Source organism: Cygnus atratus, chromosome 2 (assembly GCF_013377495.2).
Source record: "Cygnus atratus isolate AKBS03 ecotype Queensland, Australia chromosome 2, CAtr_DNAZoo_HiC_assembly, whole genome shotgun sequence".
Taxonomy (NCBI): Eukaryota; Metazoa; Chordata; class Aves; order Anseriformes; family Anatidae; genus Cygnus; species Cygnus atratus.
This window is the reverse complement of record NC_066363.1, coordinates 116,642,809-116,659,567: the sequence shown is the minus strand read 5'-3', so window position 1 is coordinate 116,659,567 and position 16,759 is coordinate 116,642,809. Positions and strand designations below refer to the sequence as shown.

The following is a 16,759-nucleotide window of genomic DNA, read 5'->3' as shown; positions in this document are numbered from 1 at the left end:
TCGGTCTTCATGATATATGACCTGAATCACCAGACAACTCCACCGTCACTCTCTCTAACACCGTGCAACTTTTTCCTCTCTAAAGCCTGCCATTCTGGAAGTTGCACCAGAGGCTACGGAAGTCACCAGTGGACAACAACCTGACAGTTTGGGTGGTTTTCTGTTTCTTTTAGAGATGCCAGAAAGCAGCTCAGGTCTGGCTCTACAGGCTGGCCTGAGACACGTCCTCATGCACTCAACAGTTCTTTCATTATCACTCTTTCATATCTCAAAATGAGAGAATAGCTACCTTTAGGACATGTCCCATTGGCTACCATTTGTGCTTCTGTTTTGTACTATGCTTCTCCTTTTCCACACGCTTTCACGGCTTTTTCCCCCTGTGCCTGCCTCTACTCAGTCTTGCTTACAACAACCATGCACCTTTTACCAGTACTCACTGCCACCATCACTTGTGTCCCACACCCAGTCTTATTCCTCTTGAAAAACAAACAAACAAGAAAACAGGCAAAATGTTGAAACTGCAAGAACAAAACACATCCTGCCCATCTGGACAGAGGGGAGGAGGACACAGTCCTCCTTGGGGATCTGCCTCTCTCAAGACCGACAGTAGGCGTCTCCTTCCCACCGACAGACCTTGCTCAGCAGAGCAGCTGCTGGGCTGTATAATCACTTGCTCCTGTTTCAACTGGGTCCAAGAATCAAACAGGGATTTCTGGCCCCAAGCCCCCATTCATTAGAGCAGCCGGTTACATGGGGTTTCTAATTTAAGATGATAATAAACCCCTCAGGCTAGAGAAAACAAAAAAAAAAAGAGGTAGGCTTACTGTGGTAGCTTTTGTCCCAGAGATAAATCATTTTCACAAAGTTTGGAAAAAATACTATTGGCAATATTCTGAAGGTTTTTAAGTTAAAAATATAACTTAATGGTTTCAGATGCTTTTCTTGACAGTGTAACAGAAAAATGACTTTAATTTGGAAATTTGGAAACAAATTAAATTTGGCAAAGAACTAACACATAAGACAGCCCAAATGCATTCTGTAATTTGAAAAAAAAAAATGAAAACAGATAAGATACTGTGAATTAAAAATAACTTCTGCACATTAAATTCTCATGAACTTTCATTAAGGTTTGTGTTACATGTCCCATATGTACAATTCTATGTTGTAATACACTAGATCGCTTTATTTATAAAATACCTTGAAAGCTACTGTAAGTTAGAGCCAGAAAAATGACTATATAAAAATGTTATCTTCTCACATTACAACCTCATTTCCAATGTGTGTATTTAAAACAGAAATGCAGTCTCCATTTCAATATTTCAGATACACAACTGAACTTTCTAAAAGTTCAATGCCAATTGAATCCATGTATAATTCAGGCATATCTATTTATTTTACTGACAAAAACCTGGTGCCAAAGCTGAAGCAACTATATGAGAGATGAAGCTGGATTCTCTTCGAATTTGTGAATTACCTACAGACTAACCACTGTCCTATGGTTGAAGTTCTTTACGGATGATGAATGAATGAATCAGAGGGGACTTGTTCTGACTTTCTTGGGCTGAGTTCACAAGGCTACCATCCAGAAAAAAAAGGGGGTTGTTCTGTTTTTCCCTACAAGCACACATTTTTTATGGAATGTTCCCGTGACTTGACAAATTGTTTATCATCCCTATAGAGCAGTATTTCTTAGGTTAAAATCCAAAAAGCTTTGATTTGGAATGCTATCGTGGTGTCTCATGAGAATTTTAAAATTGGATATAGGCTGGCCTCTCAGATTCAACTACATCTTTAATGATGCACTATGCATTGCCCCCTCCTTCCTAGAACATTCTAAGGAAGTCTCTTTGGTGTTTCATGAGAAGTATTTCATCTATTACAGAGAAATGATAACATGAAACAATAAAGCTCATAGCAAGATATTTCAAATAGCTTTTGCTTTATTTTGTTTTCTCAAATGTTCAGCTTTTTGATGAAAAATCCAAGGTTTTCATGAAACAAATCTGAAATCCTAATTTTCAGTCAAAAATAGAGTAGAAGGGATTTTTTTTGTAATCATTCTAAACAGGGTGATGCTGAAAAAGCAACCTACAGCAGACTTCAATGTTTATAGTCACTCCCACCACAAAGCTAGGTATTGAAGAAACTTTTGCTGTACTTGACTATAAGATTTTTCACTTGAACAAGAAATTGATTTATTTCAAATCAGTCTGTTCTCCTGCTTGCTGTTACACCAAAAGCACCCTCGGTGTTCAGAAAAGTTTTCTCCTCGCACATTATTGAATGACAATCCTTACCAATGAAAAGATGGCAGTTTGATGGCACTCTGAGTTTGGAAGGGAACCCCCTTTTCTTCAACTAGATGCTACACTACATTCTATGTGCTGAAATAAAGACTGGTTTGTTTTAAGACCAGAAGGTTTATTAAGTCCTTTAATCTGTCATCTTGCAAAATATCATGCATTTCCTGTAGTTATTTGTGTTCTATTAATTCTGCTGTTCAGGACCTGCCCTGCAAAGCTGTCACGGACTGAAATCTAAAACCCTCCATTTCCTGAAGTCCACTCCACAGCATGACAGTGCCATAGCTCCTGAGCCCCTTGCTTGGGGGTTAGCTGCTCCTCCACTCAGGAAGAACATAGGGCTCCTGTAAGCAAGCCCAGCTTTGAAACAGCATTCATTTTGTGCATTTAATAATTTACCAAAAAAAAAAATTTAAAAAAAAAAAGATGTGAACTAGGGGAAACACATTACATTACAATAATGACAAGTACATTATAGAAAAGCACATGCTCTGTAGTTGGGACTTAAGGGTGACTTGAAGTCAGCTTGTTCAAAGTGTATTCCTACTGTCCCCTTTTCTTACTAGAGCAAGATGCTAAGAAGCCTACAAGCAAGTGAACGGGTCTCACCTAAGGCACAGTTTGCACTGAAGACACTTTGCACTTCTGCAGGAGCACTTCCTTGAGTAACATGCAACTCCCTTTGCAGGCTCTCCTTGTTGCCAGCACAACAGTCCTGGGGCACTTGCAAAAGAGAGGGTGAAAAAGAGCACCCAAATGAGAGCACTGTTTCACTGCTGCACATCCTGTGAGCTCGCTCTGATCACTGCTCCCAGCTCAAGGAGCAGAAGGGAAGAGGGGAATGCAGGAGGCCCGGGTGGTGGGAATGGGTCCCATCCGAACAGAAGCGGGGGCTGCAGAAGGCAAAGAGGCACTAGCATTTTGCAAGAGGAGGAGCGTGGGGCAGTGCCAGTGGAGCAGCCGGAGCTGTAGGATCACAGAACGGTTTGGTTTGGAAGGGACTTAAAGATCCCCTAGTTCCAAACCCCCTGCCATGGGAGCAACTGAGCCCCAGACACAGCTACTAGCAATCCAATCCATGGCTCTCCTGCAGCATAGAGGAGGAAGCTGTGGTGGAAAATAGCACAGTCCAACTGCTCACAGCATGTCAAAAGGTACAGCTATACTGAATTTTTCTTTCATCCCATTAGATGAGAAGAAATCCTAGAATGTACACATATTAACATTTACATTAACATTAAATATCCAAGTGTAATATATACCACAATTTTCTTGCCCAGCTAATGTAGAAGTTACCCACCTTCACCTGTAAAATAGAGCTCTCACATATTTAGCTGAGGCCTCACTTAGGAGAAAATTTAAACTGATGACAATTTCTGGCCACTGACTGTCTCTCTTTAGCAACAACATATGCAAGCCAAGCTTGTATCCTTTAAACACTGGGCAACACAGCTGTCTTGTGAAAACCTGGACACCAGGCAGATTTTACATGTGTTTTAAACGTCTTATGCCTACTTTTCTAACATCTTATATCACCATTCTGCTCATCCTGTAACTTTCCTCCAATTAGTTAGATCACATGGTTGCCTGTGTTACAGCTTACATCATACCTGTAAAACAAGGTGTGCCTCTCATATCTACAATAAGTGCCCATGGCTGACACTCTAAATTTCTTGTGAAAGGACTTAAGCTTCTTGAGAGTCGCTCTCTCAGAGGAAGTGAGAAGCCTAGCCACAGAATTTGCAGCAATATATCCTGCCTACAATTTGAGGTAAGCACATTTTGTCTGAATTAGAAGTACTGAAGAAATTCAGAGAGAGCGAAGAGGTTAGGGCTTAATTGCTGCTACTTGCTGATACAGCTATTGCATTGCACTTATCCAAGATGACCTGTATCCCTGCTGTGAAGCATGTCAGAAGTATACGTTACAACTGAGGCTTCCAAATTATCCAAAAAAATAAATGTTCATTTTAATTTTTTGATGAAAAACACATAAAAAATATGAAATTTCCAAACTATAGGACATACAGTAATGTAGTTTAATATGTACCATGCTCTGCCACTGTGCCTGTCCTGATGTAGGCATCAGAGGGCAGAAACCACAAACAACCTTCATCCCTGATCCTTCCATACTGCCTTATGAATGAGCTGACTTTGCATACAGCTTGTTATTTCTGCCATTAACTTTTCATAATTCTCTGACCCACCATCAGATGGTCATTTTATTTCAGTAGCAAGATACTGCTCGTTAGCACCAGCCACTCATTCATAGCAGCCACACCTGCCATTAGCTAGAGAAGGAAGGACCTTAGGCAATTTATTCCCCTATGTAGATTTTCCTCTGGCTTGTACAATGACATGGCATTTCCCCGTCCAAATCCTAAGGAACATGCTGTTTTCTCCTTTATTTTACATCTGCTGAAAGACTGATATTTCAGTGTTTCACACTCAGAGGAGGTTTTTGAGTCTTAACCTTTTCACAATTTATCACATTTCCCATATCCATCAGTAAAGATCTTGAGAAATAAATCAGGCCAATAAACTGATATATTGCTTTAATTCTGTTTGAACAGAGCTGGCAGGAAAATGGAGAGAATCAAGGCTACTTTTCTTCACGTGTGAACAAAAAGAAAGACAACTCATAGGTCAAAGGATCCAAATCGGTATAAATCAAGCCTCTTTCTGAGGCTGGCTGCTGAACAGCTTGTCCATAGGAGCATCACCAGTACTGGATAAGAACACTAATTCTAGGCTAGCCCAGTACCGTCCTTTCTCTTCAAGCCAGTGTGATGTCTTTTCAAGGCAGCATGATTGAGAGGTAAAAATACAAAAGGAATGATAGAAATACAGAATGTCCTGGACACAAACCACACCTTGTAGGAAGATGCTATTCCTCTTCCTACATCTAGAGCCACGAAGCTCAAGGACACACAACACAAAGACACGAGAGACAGAAGGCTGCGGGAAGGCACATCATAAGGCTGGACCGCGTGCTCGCCAAGGAAAATGTCACCACATCTACCGTTTGCCACAAAGAGCTGAGGAGGATGAGGGTCAAGTGTCAGCATGGGGGGTAGAAAAAGGCAGCCAAGAAAGAAGAGGTGGGCAGATGCCTGTGGGGTCTGCCATGAGAAAAAAAAAAAAAAAAGGAAGCATTTTACAAACCTGTTCACTGCAAGTCCCACACTCATAACTGTTTCCAAATGGAAGGCCGTGTGAAAAGCCAAAGCAAACATTCTCAATTCTTTTTGAACCCATCAGACAATATAGGAAAAATATGTGCATTTTATGGTTTGAGGGCACAACCTTTTAATTATGTTTTTGCATTGTCATGTCCAAGACCTTTTTTCTCCTCAAAAATTAATATTTCCTCAAGCAATGCAGCTATTTATCTTGGATGAACATGAATTGAAACACAATCTCCCTGTGCAGAGAGAGGCACAGAAGAGTTATAACATGACACCTAGGGGAATTCAGAACACATTGCAATGCAATCCTAATCATTTTTCTAGTGCCTTTTCAACTGATTTTTGTACAGTTCTCTTAACAGTTTCCAGCTATTGTTTTGCACATGCTGTACATGCATGCTCAGGGAACTTGGACAAAAAAAAAAAAAAGTGCAGGTAATTGGGAAGGCAGAGAAAAATTGAAGCAAATAAAATGTAGGTTTTTTTCCTCTCTACTAGAGTTGAATTAAATGTGGTTCTGTCATCCAAGACCAGCAAGTGTTCTGGCACACATTCACCTCTCAGTTCCCTGCAATGAAGCACAGCCTCATGGGCACAAAGCTAAGGAAGATGTCAATCAGCTGCTTTTGCCCCTAAGGACCTATATCTGCAGCAAGACCCTAACTTAATGTTTTATAAACAATACTTCAATTAAGATTTATTGAGTTATTGCAAGAAAATTCAGGCTAAAAATTCTTCTACTTCAGAAGAGACATTACAGTTAGTGGCAATTGGAGCTCTCAGAAACTTACACCTATTGTTCAGGCATCAGCTTTCCCCACTTTGAGTCTTACAGATGTCATAGCTGGCCAACAAATTATACAGATCTTCCAAAAGATGCCTAATAGCAATAGCATAAGCAAAAATAACAGAGTACATTTGTTCTTAAAGGCTAAGCAAGCACTAAAATATCACGAGGACACTGAAGGAGGAGTGTTTCCATAATCATTCTAATTATTCTTTCACAATAGACAAGTTTTTATGCACTTACACCACTTTCAAGTTAAAGTATCACAAAAATGCTTCCTACACAATTTACACAGCCTATCACTAAAATGAACCCAGCTCTGAGTTAGTGCCGATAAGCAGCTGCTTTATCAAATGCTGCGCAACAGTGTACTAGGAGAGAAAATCCCCGCTTGGTCACTTTGGGTGAATTCCGACATCTGCAAAGATTTTAATGAGATCTTTTTGGGCAGAGGCAGCCAGGACTTGGTTTAGTCATAGGTGAAATTTCCATGTTGTGAAAGCTTGCCCTTGTGACCTCAAAATAACTTCTGTGTTGATTGAGCTGAATTTCAGCTGCACCTTACAACTCACCATTGCCAGGTGTTGCAATCAGGGAGGCTCAAAGAACCTCCTCTCTAATTAAAAGGCTGTTCTTTGCACCTTCTTTAGCTTTTCAACTTTCAGAGGTTTGCTTTGAAAGTATTGCAGTGTAGACTCAAAGTGTTCTGCTATAAAAGGAGGAGGGAAGGAAATTTGAATGTGGAGGGTGTTGCAAGGGAATCTCAAAAATTTGAAGTCTATAAGGCATAAATTTATCAGAGGGACCTGGGAATCCTCCCTTTGCATCACTTGTCTATACTACTGCAAATCCTTCTCTCACTGTCCAGAAGTCTATATTCAGCCCCAAAATAAAAAGGCGCACTGCACAAGACCCTCAGCCCCTCACAGAAGTCAATTCACAAGCCAGGCAGTGTGGCCTACTATTTTTTTGTAATCTGGAAGAAACAGAGATGGTATATTCTGCTTCCTTGATTGTAAACTGCTGAAGCTATTATCATTTCTGTAACCAGAAGATGTTTGAAAAATAAGAAAACAGAGGGGAAGGGAAGGGAAGGGAAGGGAAGGGAAGGGAAGGGAAGGGAAGGGAAGGGAAGGGAAGGGAAGGGAAGGGAAGGGAAGGGAAGGGAAGCCTTGCCTCTCCCGGCAAGCTAGAAATAACTAGGCCAAGAATTTATTTCTCTGTGGTCCAATGTGTGTGGGACACCATCTATGGTTCATTTAGCTGCAGCAGCAAAAGCTCAGCACAACCTCGGCCACACAAACACCTGAAAACTTAACATACTTACCATTATAACGGTGAGTGAGATAGTTAGTCTTGACACTCCACTGAAAAAGGAGGCAGCTCCAATGGCAGCAAACAGACCTGGATCAATCCATGCTCCGTATTCATTAGTTTGAACACCAAAAATGGAAACAAGAATCAAACCAATTATTCTGCCATACAAAGCTCCTGTGTACCTGTGTGTAAGAAGAAAAAAGACCACTCTTTTTGCCAGTGATCCTGTTTTCTAGAAGTGCTTCTAGTAACTTGCTAGTCCCAGATTTAATCACAAACTTCTGTAACAACTCCTTTCCCCAAAAAAGCTCCTAGCTTCCTTCCTTATTATGAATGATTACTTAGTTCCAATCACTAGCATGAAACTGCCAAATTTGCTATAATTTGAAGAAAAAGAACTATCAGCATGTGTTGCCTAATGTTGTTCAAAGGTAAATGAGAATAAACCTTACAGGAATACAGTCAAAAATATGGATTACAGATGTACGCACAAAACAAACAAACAGAAGAAACACTTCTAGAGCTCCAGCTTTATATAATTTCTTAAAACTAAGTCTACCTGTGCCCCATAAACCTGGCAAGTAAAATATTACAACCACATAACAAATGGGGAAATGGAGCAATAGATATTATATTAATGACCTGCCCAAAGCTAAGCAGGAATGAAGCTGTGAAGAGAACCCAGGAGTCCTCAAACTAGCCATGTGCTATATTGAAAAACAAAACCAAAATTTAGCACAGCTGAACATGTAATTGCTGGGGTGAGACACAGCATTTAACTTCCATATGCAATTAAATATACATTTCCAAGTGTCAGCCCATGAACTGGATTTGTACAGGCATTCACCTTCCAGGAACGGTGAATAATTATTATATATAATATAGGCACATATGTGATATATATTATCTGACTTGGGGAGCATCATCTTGCACTATTACTCTCTCTTTTTTTTTTCTCTCCCATTTATTCATACAGTTGATTCATTCTATTGATAGGTGCAGTTCTAAAATGGTTACAAAAATTAGCTTATCAGGAGCTGGCTGAAAGACTTGACTATCAGTATCTACACAGACAAATACTGCTATGCTTCAACAATTCCTACATATCAAAAAGTGGTTTAGACCTCAGCTTGGAGCAGATAGGAGGTGAAAAAGAGGGGCTACTCAGGGGTATGGCAAAGAAAGGAGGTTGTACACAAATTTCTTTTCAGAGTTTTTTTGGTATTTGAATTGCATCATGCTGGATACCCACCCTCCTTGATATCCAACATCAAATCTCTCAACATTACAGATTAGAGCAGAGTTCTTAAAACCACAGCTTTCTAAAAACTACAACAAAAGACCTAACAGCAGTTTTCTCCAAAGTCTAGGGTGTTGATGTCCAAGATTAAGATTCAGGCTATTATGTGCATAAAAAACAGATGAAAAGTCTGGATCTGAACCGGTATTTCTACAGTTACAGAGATGGAGCCAGCAGTCAAGGCTCTCTCTGGGTCCCCAAAGGATTCAAATGATCTATACTGGAAAGTACACAGTTTTGGCTATCATCCTTCTACTGCTATTCTCAGATGATTTTTGTTCATTCTTTTCCACAATTTTAGCCTCTCTTTCCAAGCAAACCATCCTGTTCCACCTATGCAACCTCCTCCAAGCAATTATAGCTTTGCTATTGCCAACCTTTCAGCTTACAACTCAGGTTGTTGCTACTCAACACAGGCCTTTTGTATAGACAGCTCAAACCAAAATGGGCAAAGCTTACAGCATAGGAATAACCAGGCCACTGGCAACAGCAGAACCTGCAGTCCAGCAGCTGAGGATGAAATAAAATGCCAAAGCAGTGCAGAGGGATGTGTATCCAAATTCCTCATGAGTCCCACGTTTAAAAAGATATGTGATCCCTTGCTTCCCATTTTCAACTAGAAGCGCAGCAGCTGCAACACAGAGGAAGAGATGTGGAGAGATACAAAACAATAAAAGGATCCCTTACAAAAATCCATGCTGAATTAGTCCTCATTTGCCTAAGCATGACAAAAGTCAGTAAAGTATATAAATCAGTTAGTTAGAGTTGACATGTCAAGTTATCTGAGGCGTTTTCAGGAAAACAAGGAACATAATTTGTTCTTTCCAGTCTGCTGTGTGATATTAATATTGAACTAAACAAGGAGAAACAGCAACCAGTTAAGCCAGGGAATGGCAATGGTACTTCTTTAGCAGGGCTCTTTCCTCATACTTTTCAGAGGTAATAATTCAGAAACTTCCCAGGGTATTGGGATCAAATATGGGATTTAGTTCTGACACATCCCTCCAAAGGGATGTGTCAAAAAGGGTACATTATTTTGAAGAAAACCTACATTACGAGTAAATATACTTGGATATCACATCCAGTTACATACATTGTTTGTTCTCTGGTATCAATCACTTAGCTCACCTTACCTTGATTGAACGTTCGATTAGAATATCTGACTCCATCTGGACCAATCCATGATGTGCTTGGTGAACAACCATATTCTGAAATTTCCCTCTTGAACAGATTTCTGCTTAAACATTAAAAACATACAAAAAATCTATTAAATGGGTGAATATAACTAACCTTAATGATTGCACAGAATGTGTCTATTAGGTATAAATTTTACACAGAAAGCCTACTTTCCCTTTCATCTCCCGATTAAGTTGTTTTATTCACTAATAAATCTAGTTTACTAGATCAATTTATTAATTATTCCATGAAATTAATAAACCTGGTTTATTAATGTTCATGTTCCTCTGCACAAAGCTTCTGCTGCTGAAAACCAAAATTTCTGAAATCAGGAATCACATTGCACTACCTAAAACTGGGAAAACAGGGGGAAAAGTATGGTTTAAAATGCACAGCCTGGCCTTGATCTTGTACCATTGTAACTGTAAAAAAGGATCAACAGACCAGAATTCTGTCACTCCTGATGAACATTTCTGTGGGTAAGCACAGCATCCCAAGCTCTCAAATGCATCTGCAGATGGACAGTTTAGTAAAGGAGAGCACCACAGAGATCAGGAAGGACTCAGAGGTTCCCATCTCCCACAGCACTGCAGGCTGTACCCAAACCACACCTAAAAGATGTTTGTCCAGTGCATTCTCAAAACTCTCCCTTGGTAAATACTGGCACCAGTTATTTCAACATTGGAAAACTTGCAACTCAGACTACCGGTTATCATGCTGACTATAACCAGACTTTTGGTACAGCACTTCCATTCCTGTACACTTTCTCAGTCTCGGTCATCTTGAGTAATTGTGTCCTCCAAGCAGGTATGACTTCCTTCTCTGAGTCTGGGAGGTATCCAGCATGTTTTCGACATCACCACAACCCAAACAGTAACAATACGAACTCTGTTCCTGGAACAATGAGCCAGAGATCTGTGGTATTTGACCCACCTGATCCCTGCTCAGAACTACAAGGGAAACTTAAAATGCAGCCAACATCTAGTACAAGAAAATTTCTTCCAGACCGCAGATTGGCAACCAGAGGAACACAAGATACTTCCCCTATCTTGTATTTGCCTTTTACATTAATCCAACCACTCAGAGAATATATTCCAAATTCATAATGGTCAATAAAAAATAAAAAAAACTTATTTACTCCATCCTGCTTGAGAAATCAAATGGTTGTGTAACCCACTTCTAGCAAAACCTCAAGTTCCATACAAACAATGTCTTTACTACCAGTAAAGGAGTACACACAAAAACCAGCACATCTCAGAGGTAATTTGAAACTTTCAGTGATGTCAAAGTAGCAGAGAGAGAAACAACAGAAGAAAGTTTTTACAATTAAAACACATGGTTGAGCAGGAAGAAATAAGCACAGAGATGCAGAATTTGTTTACGTACAGGCTTTTGTACCACTAACTCTTCCAGCTTGAAATCAGTATATTTAGTAAATCATAGAATCATAGAATGGCTTGGGTTGGAAAGGACCTCAAATATCATCTAGTTCCAAACCCTTGTCCATAGGCAGGGACACCTCCCACTAGATCAGGTTGCCCAAAGCCCCATCCAACCCAGCCCTGAACACTTCCAAGCATGGGGCATCCACAGCTTCTCTGGGCAACCTGTTCCAGTGCCTCACCACCCTCTGAGTGAAGAATTTCCTTCTAATCTATAATATAAATCTCCCTTTTTTAGTTTAAAACCATTCCCCCTTGTCTTGTCATTATCTGATTGAGCAAAGAGTTGCTCTCTGTCGTTTTTATAAGTTCTGAAAGGTTGCAACAAGGTCACCCCGGAGTCTTCTCTTCTCCAGGCTGAACATCCCCAGTTCTCTCAGCCTTTCTTCATAGGAGAGGTGTTCCAGCTCCTTGATCATCTTTGTGGCCCTCCTCTGGACCCACTCTAACAGCCCCACATCCTTCTTGTGCTGGGGACCTCAGACATGGACGCAGCACACCAAGAGGGGCCTCACAAAAACAGAGCAGAGGGGCACAATGACCTTGCTCGCCCTGCTGGCCACTCCTCTGGTGATGCAGCCCAGGACGCAGTTGGCCTTCTGGGCTGCAAGCATGCACTGCTGGCTCTTGTTGAGCTTTTCATCTACCAGATCCCCAAGTCCTTCTCTTCAGGGCTGCCCTCAATGAGTTTTCTCCCAGTCTTTGCTCATGTCTGGGATTGCCCCGGCCCAGGTGCAGCACCTTGCACTTGAACTTGTTGAACCTTATTAGGTTCACATGGGCCCACTTCTCAAGCTTGTCCAGATCCCTTAGGATGACATCCATTCCTTCTGTTGTATCGACTGCACCACTCAGCTTGGTGTCATCTGCAAACTTGCTGAGGATGCACTCGATCCCACTGTCTATGTCATTGATGAAGATATTAAACAGCACCAGTTCCAGGACAGACCCCTGAGGGACACCACTCGTCACCAGCCTCCACTTGGACACAGAGCCATTGACCACCACTCTCTGGGTGTTACCTTCAAGCTAACACCTTATCCACTGAATGGTCCACCCATCATATCCATATCTCTCCAATTTGGAGACCAGGATGTCATGTGGGACCCTGTCAAAGGCCTTTCAGAAGTCCAGGTAGATGACATTGGTCTGTCTTCCCTTGTCAACTGATGAAGTAACTCCATCATAGAAAGCCATCTACCCTTGATGAAGCCATGATGGTTGTCTCGGATCACATCTTTGTCTTGCATGTGCTTCCAGGAGGATCTTTTCCATTATCTTCCCAGGCACAGAGGTGAGGCTCACCAGTCTGTAGTTCCCCGGGCTCTCCTTTCTACCATTTTTGAAAATGGGAGTGATGTTTCCCTTTTTCCAGTCACCAGGGACTTCACCTGACTGCTAGGACTTTTCAAATATGGAGAGAGGCTTGGCAACTACATCAGCCAACTCCTTCAGGACCCTTGGATGCATGTCATCAGGCCCCATAGACTTGTACCTGTTTAGTTTCATCAGGTGGTCTCGAACCTGCTCTTCACTTACAGCGGGTGGGACTTTGCTCCCCCAGCCTCCATCTATGGGCTCAGGGAAACAAAAGACTTGGGAAGCCTGACTGTCAGTGAAGATGGAGGCAAAGAAGTTGTTGAGTACCTCAGCCTTCTCCATGTCTGTGGTTGCAAGTTCACCCTTCTCATCCATCAGAGGGGGTACGCTCTCCTTGGCTTTTCTGAGCAATGTACCTATAGCATCCCTTCCTGTTATTGGCATCCCTTGCCAAGCTCATTTCCAACCGTGCCTTGGCTTTCCTGATCCCATCCCTGCACAACCACACTGCATCTCTGTACTCTTCCCAGGCCATGTGTCCCTGCTTCCACTTCCTGTACATTTCTGTTTTGCTCCTAAAGACAGATTTGTCTCTGGTGTGGACAGGAGGACTGCACTGCTACACTGCATGTGCTTCACCAGGACCTGCTAAGAAGAATGGGAAGGAGCCCATTGCTCCTTTACCACCTCTTGCCTCTCCATGACCTCCTAGTCCACCTTGTCCTAGGTATATCAGGGGTTGCTGGAAGTGTTATAAAACCTTATTGCAAGCACGGGTCCAACATAAATTCATGAAGATAAGCTATGCTAGAAGAAAGTACTGTTATAATGGCACAGCCACATACAGCCCCATCTGGAGCTGCAGCTGTTGTAATGTTATGGTTTAAAAGAAGAAGAAGAAAAAAAAATATATATATATACACACTTCACTGAAAGAGTTGGATCTGTACAAAAGACAAAAACAAGCATCTCACAATCTTTTTTGTTACATGGTTCTTGTTGGATATTTTAAAGCAGCAAGGGTGCCTATTACCTACCTGTTGGATACTCAAAGGTTAATGATATTTACTTGTCCCTGGGTCACTGATTAAAAATCTCACATTAAGCTGAGATGAGCCAAATTTAAATGATCCCAACTATAATCTCATAATCGCAATCATAACTCTCTCTCTAAATTTCTAAGAACAGGAGAAAAATGAACGACCTCCTTACCCATGTTCACTCTTGTACCTTATTACAGGTTGACATTATCACTACCTTCAGCAGATGCATGACCTTGCAAAGTCCATGACAATTTGGTGTTTAATTCCCTTCAGATCTATCCATCTTCAACAGGATGTACTCTTTAGAACTTGTAGCCACACCAAATGAAAAATTGGCATTAAGACAGTTTAGCCTCTAGGTTGGATCAGCCTGACTATTTTTAATTCAGAGACTGACAAAAAAAAAAAAAAAAAAAAGCCATGAATTTATCATGGTTTCAGATGTTTTTCTTTAGAACAAAAACAGTTTTTTTTTTAAAAATAACATTTTGGAAGCATTTAGTTCTTGAAATAAAAAGGATGCTGTGGTGAGGAAAAGAGCTTTTCCTGTAGCAATCCAAAAAGCCATAGTCATTAAGTCCAGGTACTAAGTAGATGACAAAGTTTGTTTTTATAAAAAATATGTAAATATTTAGTATAGCAGACAATACTGAACAAAGTATTGCAAGTCAAATGATAGTCTAGAATTGGTGGCAAGAATGGGGAAGTATGTCTGCTTTCCATGTGCTTAAATAAGCTGTTTGGAGTCCAGCCGCCAATGGCAAGTTATTCAGCATTTACCATTCATATCGCGCAATGTAGGATGCTGCCCACTTGGAAGGAGGGCATGTTAAACTACAAGTTGGTAGTGACCATGTGCAATGACTGTGAAATCAAACTATTGTTTCATCTAAAATCCAAGCTATTCTGTTCCTGCTTCCTCTAGATTCCTCATAGGTATTTCTCAAGAAAGATACCTGGACTACAAAACTTGTATCAAATTCAAGGACCTCTTCAGTGTGTCACCAATAAAATCCCTAAGAATTCAGCTCCATATTCTCTGTCTGTTTATTAAGACAGTATTTGTAATTTTAAGGTCCCTTATTACAGTTTGTGCTGGACCGGCACGCACCTCTGATGTGTTCATTACCTGTTGGTGTTCTTATATAGATGACTGATCATGTCCCTCAGCCAGCAGTAGCTGACTGAAGCTGAGAATAAACAATGGTTTTTGCTCATTCCAGCTTTCCAGTCAAAGCACAGCCTGATGCTTATAGGCTTATATAGCTATATACCTTTTTAAAGCAAAATTAGTATTCTAAATTGAAAACGTGCTTGGGTGATGCATACAGTCACATTTCAGGCTCTTTCCATTTTTGAACTCTTTTGTTTTTTCATTTCTCTTTTTTTCTTTAATTTGACATTATGGCGAATGTTTCTCACTAGAAAAGTTTGTGTGATTAAATGTCAGTGACTAATAGATTGTGTGATTCTTGTCCCTAGGTTATTTCATTCTAAATATTCAGTTCTGATAGGCCTTTGATTTTTTTTATCCCAAATCTGTAACATTTAATGTACAAATTGTAACAACTGAAATTGTAACTAATTGTATTTACACATTAATTGTAATTTTAATTGCATGTTAATTTACATACTAATTGTAATTAATTGTAAGAGCTCATGGTGACGACCCCCACTTACATTTCTGAGTTGTTTCTCAGCTGGTTGTCTCTCACATTCATGACTGGAGTGCAGGGAAAGAAATACGGTAAATATACAGTAACAGTCGTCGTACATACCTGCAGGCATTCAAGTAAGCAAATAAACTATCATGAGACATAGAAACAGAGAAAAACAGAAAGAAAAGTGTCTAAAATCAGCAGTGCCAGCAGTTACCAGAAGGCAATTGTCCTTGGGGTCTTTCCCACATATCCCAACTCAGCCTTTGTCCATTAAACAAACAAACAAAAACAGTAGGGCCCGGATTCATCTAACTTAATGCACTGACCCATTGCAACTTGGGTCTCCAGTTGCAGTCTCTCTCTGTAGCCATCAAAAGGCCACAGCCACCTCCCTGGAAGACCTGGAACACGCTGGATGCTCACCACATGCCCAGCCTCCTCACCACCCCCTCCATCCCAAAAAAAGAGATTTGGAAAAAAAAAATCAATAGACATCTAGAGAGAAGCTACTGGAACACACAATCATATTAATAATAATTTTTCCAAGCACAAGATTTCATACACTTTGTGATTGTTATAAAACAGCTCAGGTAGCACATTTATAGAAGCCCTCAAGCTCAGATTCAACTGCTTGCAATTGTGACTAATTTGTCTGACAATCATATCTCAAGCATTTGTTTCCCTGTATCTCCAAGATTATAAACTTATGGGCAGAGGACTTCTAAAAGAGATAGGTAAAAATGGGAGAGGTTCAGTCTTCACAAAGCTTAGGTCAAGTTTTCTTTCTGAAAACTTAACTCTGGGACAGTTCAAACCCAGGTCAAGTTTTTGCCAAAGCCACAAAGTCCAACAGCAGCTAGGACAGCTAGAACAGAGCCAGTGGCTAGAGATTTAAAGCAGTAGCCTATCTTCACAGTTAAATAGAAAAAAAATATATCCTTTCACTTAACCTTTTAAAGTTTTGACAGCTTAATATATGTGTATATATGCATATATGCATGGAAACACTAAGCTTTTGGAACAGAAGCATTAGTCAACGAGATTAAAAAAAAAAAAGTAAAGAAAGAAAAAGGAAGATAGCTCTGCCAGATTCTTGGCAAAACATTGTCTACAGTGTGATTTCCTCACAGAGAGCAAGGTGATGAATTGAAGAGAAGCAAATACAGGCCAAGGGGCAGAAGGGCACTTAGGAAGACGGCTTTGCTTAATCTATGGGCTGAAG

General features: G+C 40.6%; 1 protein-coding gene across 1 annotated transcript in view; it reads right to left on the bottom strand.

Moving 5' to 3' along the window:
• Nucleotides 1-16,759, bottom strand: part of LOC118251221 (chloride channel protein C-like) — a 79,059-nt gene that overhangs the window by 44,207 nt on the left and 18,093 nt on the right. Inside the window, exons 8-11 of the mRNA XM_035553153.2 lie at nt 15,557-15,654; nt 10,029-10,132; nt 9,355-9,526; nt 7,606-7,777 (exon numbers count right to left, since the gene is read on the bottom strand). Of these exons, the coding sequence (XP_035409046.1) occupies nt 7,606-7,777; nt 9,355-9,526; nt 10,029-10,132; nt 15,557-15,654 (546 nt within the window). The remainder of the gene's footprint in view (nt 1-7,605; nt 7,778-9,354; nt 9,527-10,028; nt 10,133-15,556; nt 15,655-16,759) is intronic.